The sequence below is a fragment of the Bufo gargarizans genome, chromosome 6 (genome assembly GCF_014858855.1).
Source record: "Bufo gargarizans isolate SCDJY-AF-19 chromosome 6, ASM1485885v1, whole genome shotgun sequence".
NCBI lineage: Eukaryota > Metazoa > Chordata > Amphibia > Anura > Bufonidae > Bufo > Bufo gargarizans.
Window position 1 is genome coordinate 280,048,820 of NC_058085.1, and position 13,112 is coordinate 280,061,931.

The 13,112-nt window shown below is 43.2% G+C and overlaps 1 protein-coding gene across 2 annotated transcripts; it reads right to left on the reverse strand.

Moving 5' to 3' along the window:
- Positions 1-1,570: 1,570 nt before the first annotated feature.
- Positions 1,571-13,100, reverse strand: PPP1R3D (protein phosphatase 1 regulatory subunit 3D). Of its 2 annotated transcripts, none has more exons than XM_044296908.1 (2): positions 11,731-13,100; positions 1,571-2,074 (listed from the first exon to the last, which is right to left on the reverse strand). In XM_044296908.1, the coding sequence occupies exon 1, from the start codon at positions 12,712-12,714 to the stop codon at positions 11,806-11,808; it is 909 nt and encodes a 302-aa protein (XP_044152843.1). In that variant the 5' UTR covers positions 12,715-13,100; the 3' UTR covers positions 1,571-2,074; positions 11,731-11,805. The 2 variants fall into 2 exon arrangements, with proteins under 2 accessions (XP_044152843.1, XP_044152842.1); XM_044296907.1 differs by lacking the exon at positions 1,571-2,074 and adding an exon at positions 8,616-10,034 and having other exon boundaries at positions 10,377-13,100.
- Positions 13,101-13,112: the final 12 nt, after the last annotated feature.

Below are 13,112 nucleotides of genomic sequence, written 5' to 3' on the forward strand. Positions count from 1 at the left end.
TGCCCCATTCCAGTTATTACTTTAGTTGCCCTCCTCTGAACCCTCTCCAGCTCTGCTATGTCTGCCTTGTTTACAGGATGCCAGAACTGTACACAGTACTCCATGTGTGGTCTGACTAGCGTTTTGTAAAGTGGTAGGACTATGTTCTTATCACAGGCATCTATGCCCCTTTTGATGCAACCCATTATCTTATTGGCCTTAGCAGCAGCTGCCTGACACTGATTTTTGCAGCTTAGTTTGCTGTTTATTAAAATTCCTAGATCTTTTTCCATGTCAGTGTTACCGAGTGTTTTACCATTTAGTAAACTTGCATTATTCCTTCCCATGTGCATAACTTTACATTTGTCAGTGTTAAACCTCCACTGCCACTTATCTGCCCAAGCCTCCAATCTATCCAGATTCATCTGTAGCAGTATACTGTCCTCTTCAGTGTTAATTACATTACACAGTTTAGTGTCATCTGTGAAAATTGATACTTTACTATGCAAGCCTTCTACAAGATCATTAATAAATATATTGAAGAGAATAGGGCCCAATACTGACCCCTGAGGTACTCCACTAGTGACAGTGACCCAATCTGAGTGTGTACCGTTAATAACCCCCCTCTGTTTTCTATCATTGAGCCAGTTACTTACCCACTTACAGACGTTTTCTCCCAGTCCGAGCATTCTCATTTTATATACTAACCTTTTATGTGGTACAGTATCAAATGCTTTGGAGAAGTCCAGATATACAACATCCATTGATTCGCCGCTGTCAAGTCTAGAACTTACCTCCTCATAGAAACTGATTAAATTAGTTTTGCATGACTGATCCCTCATGAAGCCATGCTGATATGGCGTTATTTGCTTATTTCTGTCGAGATGCTCTAACATAGCATCTCTTAGAAAACCTTCAAACAGTTTACCCACAACAGATGTTAAACTTACCGGCCTATAGTTTCCATGCTCTGTTATTGGAGTCTTTTTGAATATTGGCGCCACATTTGCCATGCGCCAATCCTGTGGGACATTCCCTGTCAGTATAGAGTCCGCAAATATCAGAAATAAGGGTCTGGCTATGACATTACATAATTTCCTTAGGATACGGGGGTGTATGTTATTCTTGTTCGCATTAATCGTTCTGGAGGCAGCTGGTGCAAAAAATGGGCCAGACTCCGGCCAAACTGATCATGATGATCCTCCTGCCGGGCTCTAGATAAATAATCTAGAACTTGCATATTTTATATTTGTCTCGGGAGGAGGCGTCGGTCAGCGTCTGGCCCGGCTGGGTAGAGCCAAATGAGGGGGTTTGCTATGACGCCGTGCACTCCAGGCGATTGGCCTTAGTTGCCCACCCACCTTTCACCAACTTACCTTTCCAGCAGGGCCACCCGCTACAGACCATGGACGTGCCGTTGAGTGTCTAGAGGCCCCCTGTTGGAAAGGTGAGTATTGTGGGCCAGCGGGAGACTACGGAGCAGGAGTAATAGCAAACACTTCACTCCCACTCCGTGGTCACGTGACACAAAATAATCATCAATGCAAAACATTTACCAAAAGGAATTGTTGATGTCTAATTACTCAATCTAATCTACTCATGGTTTCAGCCCTAGTCAGGCCACACATAGGGCACGACTACATGTGTTGTGCAACATTGATGTTGCACCAATGTGGCACAACACATTTTATAATGAAAGTCTATGGTGTTGCACTGCAAAATGCAACATGCTGCAAATGCGACGCCACATTCGCAGAAAATTACATCTTGCATGAATTTATTACTACTGTTGTGTCGCTGTCGCTGGATGTTGCAGTGCAACACCATAGACTCTGTATGAAATTTGTCACGCCACATTGGTGGAACAAAATGTCACGCAAAAAATGTTGTTGTGTACATCTAGTCTAACATGTAGTAGCCAGTGTGTAAAATGTACTAACGCACGGAGCTCCAAGACTTTAGAGAGGAACATCAGCTGCTCCTTAAATATATAAGGCCTTTTCTTTGGTTGTGGCGGAACCACTGCATCCATGATGTTTGATTTCTTTGCAAAATTGGTCTCGGCAGCTCCGCTGACGATTCTTGACCTCTTCAACTTTAAAAAAAAAAAAAGAGAGAAGAAATGAAAATGTAGGCAAATATAAAATTCGACAGAGGATTACATATTACTTGGCCTCTATACTAGGGAGGATAAACGTATGTGTCACGGAAGGTGTACAGAAAACTAGAAGACACAAATGAAGATCTGACTGGCTTGATCCAAAACTAAGGAACAGGAGGGTAAGCCCTGTAAGAGCCCTTGCTCTCTCCCTTACTGCTCAGCCTATGCAAAAATCTCATTGGTAGAAAATTGCATATCCTCGTTCCTCGACTGTATGCACCTGAACACCCTATAATAGTGAGGGGACACGACCACCGGCTCCCTACACTAAATACAGAGGGAGTCAGGGTCACCTAGGATCAAGCCCACAGGCAAACAGAAATAAAGAAAACAGACTTATCTGTGGATGCAGTAGTAACAGCTTCTAGCATCAGCACACTCCAGGAAGTTGTATAAACCGCAAAGTGATGCAGTATGGGAAGGGATTTAAAGGGATGCAATCAGTGCAACTACATGACAGCTGAGAGAGGCTAACGAGATGAGAAAACGAAAGCAAAACAAAAGGAATCTCAAGCAGGAGGTTCTGAAGAACATCTGTCAGAGCTTCTCAGATGTCTGGTGGTGACAGTATGACATGGACAACATACGAGGGAGGATAACCTATGACATGGACTAGATACTGAAGGAGGACAGCAAGGATCAAACATGTATACATTGTCTACTACTCAAATTATTACGACTTTGCCCTTGGGTTTTCTCCCAGATGGTGGTGAATAGCTGTTGTGTTACCTACAACCAGGCCGCATCCTTCTTATAGCAGTCCTGGTGCTCTGCAAAACGCAAATCACCGTCCTGCACAAGGACTATCAACTTCTAGCCTGTGGTGTCTTTGGCATTTTTGCTCCGCAAGGGCTGAGAAATCTTGCTGCAATATTTCAAGCTCCTGTCTCAAGCCAGACGATGAGAAACTCCTACTTCCTGTCTGAGATCCCTTGAGTGTTGCATCTGGATGCAATGCGTTTTTCACGCAGCCCCATTCACTTCTATGGAGCCTGCGTTGCGTGAAAAATGCAGAATATACAAACCAGATTCCCAAAAAGTTGGGACACTATACAAATCGTGAATAAATACTGAATGCAATGATGTGGAGGTGCCAACTTCTAATATTTTATTCAGAATAGAACATAAATTTGTTGACACCGTGAAATTTTGAATCAACGTATTTTTCCTTTAAAATTATACATTTACTCGGATTAAACGTTTGATCTGTCATCTACGTTCTATTGCAAATAAAATATTGACATTTGCCATCTCCACATCATTGCATTCAGTTTTTATTCACGATTTGTATAGTGTCCCAACTTTTTTGGAATCCGGTTTGTAGAACCTGCTGCGATTTTCGCACAAGTGATGCGTGAAAATCACTGCTCATCTGCACAGCTTCATTGAAGTGAATGGGTCCGGATTCAGTGCGGGTGCAATGTGTTCACCTCACGCATTGCACCCGCACGAAATTCTCGCCCGTGTGAAAGAGGCCTAAGGATTGTGCCGTAAGTGGGGCATCAATAAACAGAAAAATAGCAGAGTTGGATTCTGCTGACATTAGCACACTACTAATGTCAGACAGTTTAAGAGGGTCATTCTGGTGACAGAAACCCTTTAACACAGTCAGTTTGCTAAACTCAGTACTGATCAGCTCCAGCATGAGCCAAGCGCTGGAGTCCATTCAGTACCTAACACAAGTCCTGAAGTCACAACATTACTGAGCACCTAACTATCCGCAACTCTTTCCCCCCAACACGATTTCATTCTGTACTGTATATATGAGGACTGTGGAGTCCAGAGCGCAGCGTGACCTGGAGCTGCTCAGTGCTGATTTTAGCAAAATAATTCAAATACATGACCCAGCATTTCAATCAAGGTCGCTGCTCTGTCATCAGCCTCTCGGACACATAAAACAGAACAAACATACCACAGTAAATGTGCATAGAAAGTTTATTGTGTAAAGAGTTGAAGTCAAATTCCAAATACACTAATTATTCTGTGATAACCAAAATATAAAATTACAAAATTGAACAAACGTATTAGGCTACTTTCACACTGGAGTTTCTGGGTCCGCTTGTGAGATCCGTTTCAGGGCTCTCATAAGCGGCCCAAAACGGATCAGTTCAGCCCCAATGCATTCTGAATGGATAAGAATCTGTTCAGAATGCATCAATTTGGCTGCCTTTGGTCTCCGTTGCGTTTTCTTGGACTTTTCTTGTTTTATTCCGCGTCCGTTGTTCTGTTTTTCGTGATTTTCTGCGGACCCATTGACTTTCAATAGGTCCATTGAAAACTCAGCTAATGCACCGTTTGTCATCCGCGATCCGTGGTTCCAGTCCGTCCAAAAAATATAACCTGTCCTATTTTTTTCACGGAAAATGGTTCGCGGACCCATTCAAGTCAATGGGACCGTGAAAAAACACACAGGCACACAAGATTGTCATCCGCGTCCGGTTTTTTTCCCTATTGTTTGCATGGCAAACTTGACTTGGATGTTGTTTTTTACTTTCCTTCATGTCTGGAGATCCTCCAAAAATAAAGGAAGACACACGGAAACAAAAACGGAACAACGGAACCCCATTTTGCGGAACGGAACAGAACAATGGTCGTGTGCATGAGGCCTAAGTCAAGACAGATCCGTTTTGACTTAGTCTTTTTTTTATGAATAATGCAAACGGATCCGTTCTGAACGGATACAAGCGTTTGCATTATCGGTGCGGATCCGTCTGTGCACATAGAAAACGGATCCGCACCGAACGTGAGTGTGAAAGTAGCCTAAGACATAAAGGTCCAACAGTCTGATCATATTGTTACCAGTATAAGGCTTAATAACCAAAATAGCACTTAGATGTCAATTGACATATTTGGCACAAAACTTTGAACCAATACAAGTTTATTATCTAGAAGCCAGCAATGTGATGTACTATTATTTACTGTATGTGGGACGCACAGTGGTACAGATCTCCCAAGTGGTCAAATTAGCCAAAATTACAGATGCCAGAGATGGGAGAAGGATAACACCCCAGACTTCCTCCAGGAAGTTTTACAGATCTTGTAAAGTTACAGTAATTGTATGCAGACAGCAGGCAGTGTGGGGCGGTAATATTTCACGATGTAGGAGGAGTATGTAGCACACAAGATTTCTTACAACATCTGACTTGCCCATTATACACTTCTCGTATCCAGGGGTTATGAACACCCTGCAATCCATCAGCGGTGGCCGTGCACACTATAGGAAAATTGCCCATTCTAGCAGCTTATATGGAGTCAGCTCTCCATCATAAACTAATGGCAGGACTTTCCTGTATTTGGATTAGCGACAAACCTTAAAGGGCTTTCCGGGACATTATAATTGGTAGCCTGTCCCTAAGATCAGATTGCTGGGTGTCCGACTCTCAACATCCCCATGACTAAGCTGTTTGTATGGCCTGCAGAGCTCGGGATAGTGCTGAAACCTACTGGTTGGCAGATCAGTGCCGTACAGTCTTTGTGGCTGTATGTAGCTCTGTCCTTTTCACTTGGATGGGATGGAGCTGCAGTACCACGCACAATGTAAAGCGCTGGAGGGTCGCTCAACTGCCGAGGCTGATCGGTGGAGGTGCCGAGAGTCAGACCCCCTGCCATACTGATGATTTATCTTGAAGACCTGATTCTAGGGGACATGATCCTTGTGACAGTGTTGAATTACTGTAGTGTCAGATCACTCCAGAAGCCAATGTGACTTTTAGTAAGACGTGAATACCATAGCACTATTATGGTGGAGCCACATGTTTAGGTTTTCTGATGAAGTTTTTGAAGCCAAGATCAGATGTGTATCATAAAGGGAGAGTACATTTGAAGAACACACTCTATCTCCACTATTTTTTTAATCCACATGACTCCAAAAGGTGCATCAAAGCACCTGAAAGTCTAAACCCAGTATAACTGACCATGGATTTGCATTGCATTATGTTTCAAAACCACAGTAATAAAATGTCACAAAATTCCAACTTTAGTTGCAGTAGTTGGTTTCTTATAACTGATAAGGCTAAGTTCACAGTTGAGTAGGGCAATCCAGGATGCTGTTATGGCAGACAAGCATAGCCGTACACCACCACAGCCCCGCTGGATGCTTATCCTCTATAATGGAATCGGTCAGATTACTGCTGCATGCACTCGAGTCTCGACGGATCTCATTATAGCCAAATGGTATCCGCCCTGTCAGTGTCCTGCCGTGCCAGATACAGCAATTCCAGTATTCTGCTCAGAATATCAGAATGCCGTATACTAATGTGAATGTAGCCTGTTGTATAAACTGGCAGCATGTACACACTGTTACTGAGGAATACTGCATTCCCCTCTGCATTGCCGGCTATACTGTGTGTCACACAAACCGCCAGTCTGTGCCGAAGACCTTATTCATGCACACTAATACTGAAACTATGCTGCAGGTTCAATTATCCATATTTGTATAGTATGCTAACCACAGCTCCTTGTATACACAGGTCCATGGTCTTGTATGATCCTAACAAAATGGCTGAGAAATTATGGAAAATATTGCATAAAAACAGACAATACGGTAGAGGAGGTTGTCTGATTAAAAAAAAAATTTTTATTTCAGATATGGTGCCAACCCTTGTAAACAGGCAATGTCTGGATGTAGGGCTCATGCACACGAACGTATTTTCTTTCCGTGTCTGTTCTGGTTTTTTTGCGGACCGTATGCGAATCCATTCACTTCAATGGGTCCGGAAAAACAAATAATGGAAGTTACTCCTTGTACATTCTGTTTCTGTATGTCTGTACTTTCGTTCCTCAAAAAAATAGAACATGTCCTATTATGCACACAGATGTCATCCGTATTTTTTGTGGATCCGTTTTTTTGTGGACCATAAAATACATACTGTCGTGTGCATTAGGCGTTACAGCTCATCGGTGTTCACTTAAATGCCAAAAAAGGAAGAAATCAATTTTTAAATAATACTAATTGTGGAGGGGGGACTATAGAAGAAACATGCGGTACTTTCAGTCTGTATTTATCAGCATGTTGAAATACATTTCTATTAATAAGCCCTAAGCTATTTACTTTGGGCATTATAAATTTGTGGGTAAAGAATTGATTAATGTGATCCCTATACAAACTAACATACTGTATGCAGTCTGTGCGGCGTGAAACAGCCGTCCCCTCATAAATCATTGTATGTTTCTTAGCTACTGAAACATTGAAGAGAAGACTTTACCCTGACCTTTCATTTTACCAGTTCAAAGACCAGCGATTTAACCCCCTTCCTGACCAGGTGCACTTTCATTTTTTTTTGTATATGTGCCTCTGAAAGCCATAACTGTTTACATTAGGTTATGTAAATAATTTTTCCGCCTTTTTGGTGATACATGGGGCTTTATTTTTTATGTCACTTTTATTTTAGTTTCTTGTTTTTATGTTTTAGACATGTGAAAAAGTAAAAAAAAAAAAAATGGAAAAATAGTGCAACTAACATACTTTTTCAAATTATATCCCCTTTCCATAGTGGTCATTTTGATATAGGGGGTGTATGGGTTATGGTTGGGAAGGGGCAGGGTTAAAAGCAGCAGTGTGACTTTTTATTTATTTATTTATTTATTTATTATTCATTTTTTTATATACTTTGTGTCCCCTTTGTTATGGGGGAATACAGTACCCAGAGGCTTTACAAAGCTTTGAAGCCTCAGTGCAGAGCTGATCTAGGTCGACTAAGATCCATCAGTTCATGCAGACACCTGGTCCACAGCAATCACTTGATCACTAGGGCAGGAGGCGGCAGCATTGCTGCCTCCTGATTAGTATATACAGTGCTCATTGACTCCCTGTAAAAACTTCCCTGGGGGGAGCCCAGCTGTCGCCGACAATGTTCTCCCCACTCCCCCAGCTGCACAATTATAGGCTCCTTCACACCTGCGTTATTGTCTTCCGGCATAGAGTTCCGTCGTCGGGGCTCTATGCCGGAAGAATCCTGATCAGGATTATCCTAATGCATTCTGAATGGAGTTTTTTGGCCGGAGAAAATACCGCAGCATGCTGCGCTTTTTGCTCCGGCCAAAAAAACTGAAGACTTGCCGCAAGGCCGGATCCGGAATGAATGCCCATTGAAAGGCATTGATCCGGATCCGGCCTTAAGCTAAACGTCGTTTCGGCGCATTGCCGGATCCGACGTTTAGCTTTTTTAGAGTGGTTACCATGGCTGCCAGGACGCTAAAGTCCCGGCAGCCACGGTAAAGTGTAGTGGGGAGCGGGGGAGCAGTATACTTACCATCCGTGCGGCTCCCGGGGCGCTCCAGAGTGACGTCAGGGCGCCCCAGGCGCATGGATGACGTGATCGCATGGCACGTCATCCATGCGCAAAGGGCGCTCTGACGTCACTCTGGAGCGCCCCGGGAGCCGCACGGATGGTAAGTATACCGCTCCCCACTACTACTATGGCAACCAGGACTTTAAGCGTCCTGGGTGCCATAGTAACACTGAAAGCATTTTGAAGACGGATCCGTCTTCAAATGCTTTCAGTACACTTGCGTTTTTCCGGATCCGGCATGTAATTCCGGCAAGTGGAGTACACGCCGGATCTGGACAACGCAAGTGTGAAAGAGGCCTATCTCTGCTAGGATGTTCAGGAATGTCCTTGCACATAAGCACAGACCGCCTGGGAGTATATAGTCAACCGGTGGTCCGTTTAGCTAACAGACTTATATATTTTAACTCCAGCTGAGTACAATCAGATATAAGTGAAAACTATAGAGGTTGAAGAATTAGTAGTCACAACCAGCTGCTATCAGCATAGAGGCTAACAACTTATCAGTGAACAGTCATGCAAGGCCTTGTTCACATCTGTGTTGGAGGTTCCAATCAGGGCCTCCGTTGCAGATTCTGTCAAAAAGAGCGGACAAAAAAGTCCTAAAAAAGCTGACATCTCAATCGGTTCATCTCCGTTGGTTTTAGTTATCTGCCTAATTCAGCCATTCCATTATTTTCATTGTTCTGCTCCATTAATGGAGCAGAACTGCAGAAATAACTAGTGCAAATGTGAACATGACCTGATCATGTCACTCTAATGAATGCGTCATTTTCCAGTGTAAGCAGCTCCTGTGCGTTGTGGTGTGTAGTTCTGGCCGGAGCAGAGAAGCTTCCAGCAAGTCATTTACCTCCAGTGAATGAATTCACACTTCATTATTAGATTTACACAACCTGTCTACAACTTAAAAAGCCTACTACAAGTTTAGACGAGGTGGGTTAGTGTACATTTGGGGCATTTTGCTAGAAGTTAGCCGCTCTCCCTTACGTCAGCTGAAGCTGGCAACTATATATCTCATGGTTAGGAGATAAATGTTGATGAATACAAGACCCATTTGTTTTCAGGCACATCTTGGGATCTCAGGCAAGTTGAAGCAAGTGTATTTGTGACTACAACAAACAGGCAGGTTGCTTGGCCACAGCTCTATGCCGCACAGCCAGGCTATGTAACAGCTGCCTGTGACTAGTGACGTTTGTTTCAATAAAGTCATGTAAGAAGACAAGTCAATATTCTGTAGTATGAATTATCCTGAAGATTTAGTACAGTTGCATAACATGGAGCCCTGCAGTCCTGTCGCTGTGATTTCTTGTGTGCATAGTTGAGGCAAGTTGTATATAAAATAAGAGTTTGCATAGTTTAATATCCCATTATCCAGAAATGGCCTGTTGATCTGAGATAATTGCATGTTGCATCAAGCCATACTATAGGCAAAGGTCCAGATTACTCACCGTTTTTTCCTGAAGCTGTTTATCTGGGTAGTTTTGACCTGAGATTTTTTTTTAAATCATGCCCATGTTTGCCATTCCCTGAAGAACTGCAAACCTTCAAGTTTTAAACTGGGTTCTAACTATCACTGTTTTAGATCTCTTTTTGAGTTTAAAGGGAACCTGTCACCGGGATTTTGTGTATAGAGCTGAGGACATGGGTTGCTAGATGGCCGCTAGCACATCCGCAATACCCAGTCCCCATAGCTCTGTGTGCTTTTATTGTGTAAATAAACCGGTTTGATACATATACAAATTAACCTGAGATGAGTCCTGTATGTGAAATAAGTCAGGGACAGGACTCATCTCAGGTTAATTTGCATATGTATCAAATCGATTTATTTACACAATAAAAGCACACAGAGCTATGGGGACTGGGTATTGCGGATGTGCTAGCGGCTATCTAGCAACCCATGTCCCCAGCTCTATACACAAAATCCCGGTGACAGGTTCCCTTTAAGGGACTTGTGCAGCTCATGCTCAAATGTGCTTAACAAGACAGCCATTCTCCGAAGTAACGGTCCCTTTACACTGGATGATAATACAGCAGATTGTCAGGAAAGAAGCGTTTCTTCCCGCCAATCTGCTGATCGATAGCAGAGGAGACCAATGCATTTACATGCAGCGATCTCCTTCAGAGTATGGGAAGGAGCGATCGCTAATGCCATGGCTCTTCTCCACAAGGACTTGTTTGCCGGCAGGATATTGTGTTTACAGCTTTAATTAACAGTGTTAATTGGGTTATGGATTCCGTTACCACGGACCATAACGAAATTCCATGACGGAATGCATTCCATGGCGTTATTCATTTCGTCATAATAGAAGTCTATGGCCTGCATAACGGATCCGTACGGTTTCCGTTATGCAGGAGAGGACTCCAGCATAACGTAAACCGGATGTTTCCGTATACAGGCCATAGACTTCTTTTATGACAGAATGAATAATAGAATGCCTCTAAAGTAATTTCTTTATGGAATTGCGCTATGGTCTGTGGTAACGGAATCCATAACGCAATTCAGTAGGTACTACAACACGAACCCGCACACGAACTTCAAAATATGAAATTTGCTCATCCCTATATATAATGTTCTTTTCATTGGAGGCTGTAAGCATAAATCTTATGCTTTTGTTATACAGTGGTCCCTCAAGTTACAATATTAATTGGTTCCAGGACGACCGTTGTATGTTGAAACCATTTTAAGTTCAGTAATCGGTTCCGAAGCCCCGAAATGTCATTCAAGATAAGGCAAAATTAGGATTTAAGAAAAATAAGCAGATAACTAAGACAGATAAAACAAGTCCTTACATATAATAGTCAGGAATAGCTGCTAACTAGAAACTAATCCAGCATTTTTACCAGAGAAGTGGCCTTGATTGCTTGGCTCTGAGACATTGTAGGTTGAGACTAGTTTCAACTTACGAAGGGTCAGAAAAGACCACTGAGTGTTGAAAAGATTGTATCCTGAGGGATCACTGTATATTAATGATTGAGTAAAACCTTTAGGGTACGGGTCACACGGTCAGGTTTCTGGATGCAGTTTTGGAAGCCAAGACCAGGAGTGAATTTAAAAAGGAGGAGAAGTTGTATCTGTCTTTTATACTTTCTCTCCTTTCTGATCCACTCCTGATTCTAAAACTGCATCAGGAAACCTGACCTTATGGCCGTCCCTTTACTCGTCATGTCCTTATCTAATATCTCCAGCACAATAGTTAACAGCATGCACTAGCAGGCTACACACAGCACGTAATACATAGTCCAGCAGTAATTACCAGTGACAGGGCTTATTCTAGATGGTGTTTATCCTGTGTCATTACAGACCTGAACACACTGGAAATCTATTGTATCCAGGTTATATTTTCAGTAAAAGATTGTAACTGCATGAGAGCTACTCGATCAGATGAAATGGATCCAGCTTTGCTCACAGTCTTTTGGTATTTTAAGTCTGTAGCTTTTTGATATAAAGGTATAGTTTTTCCCGTAGTTGTTATCCCAGTAATCTTTGCTGCCAACCTGGTACTTTATGGCAAATTGTACCATCGAGCAGATTTGCTGGAGAAAAGGTGGTAATGGAATAACAAAGGCAAATATGTCAGTGTTAGGAACAGCCATGTCATCGCTTTTTTGCCAAATTGCCCTTACTTCAAAATGAGTTTTCCAGTTGGTGAATGAATACCGCACTGAAACCATTTTCTCAAAGGCAAGATTTATCACTCGAATCGTGCCAGAAATCCCTAGCTCCTCCGAACTAGTAACTTGCTCTAAGCAGACACAGTATTCCTGCAGACGCTCCGAGAAATCTTCACACTCTGCAGGCTGCTTGAAGTCTGGCTCCAAATATTCAATGGAAACTTCCAAATCTTGGCTACAGCACAAGTCTGAGTTGATCGACAACCGCGAGAGAACGTGTAGAGGGATGGTTGGGTTGTCACCAGCGTTGAATACCTTCACCTCAGCCAATTCCAAACCAAGTGAATCTGTAAACCTGACTTTATGGCACTGAGGCCGACATTTGCCGGTGTTTCTTCTCTCTGGAGAACAAGGCAGGGACTTTGTTCTGCGGCGCATTATAGGTCGCAATTCCGGATCGCAGCTGATGCTCACCTTTTTCTCTGGCCGATGGGGGCGGCCTGCTGTGTGCTGCTCTTTGGTTAAGCAGACTGCTGGTCGGCCAAATCCTTCTGCCAGTTGTGCATTTTGGTAAAGGGTATTAATGTAACTTAAGCTGCGGGGGAGGCCAAGCTCAGCTTGTACTTTGCGGCTGCGAAGCATTATAGAAGGATGCAGCATGGAAGACATGGTCATCTGATGACGAATGGTGAATGTCTACATAATGGAGTTTATCCAGTAGCTTTTTATCCTATTTGGCTGCCCTGTGAGAAGTTGGATGCAGCAGATGCTTTAGTCCCAGTAGCAGTCCAATCTGCGCAGAAGCCCCTGATCTGCAAGAATGGAGGAGAGTAAATGCACCTTTTCCAATTCCGGGTCTAGCAGAAGCTGTGTGCTCACACCCCCAGTCTGGGTGGAGGCACTGTCAGCGGCAGATGACCTTATGAATGAACACTCCCACCTTTTCTCCCAGATGGCAGACAGCACTGGAGGACATGATTCAGCTCGTGTTCATTGCTGTGCAGGCAGGAACAGCAGAGCTATAACACCCTTACCGTGCATTTCCTTTCTGTGCAGCAGCCATAGGGGAGGGA

Excerpts from the sequence above, each read along its gene's own strand:
- PPP1R3D (XM_044296908.1), bottom strand. The coding sequence starts at position 12,714 with ATGACCATGTCTTCCATGCTGCATCCTTCTATAATGCTTCGCAGCCGC.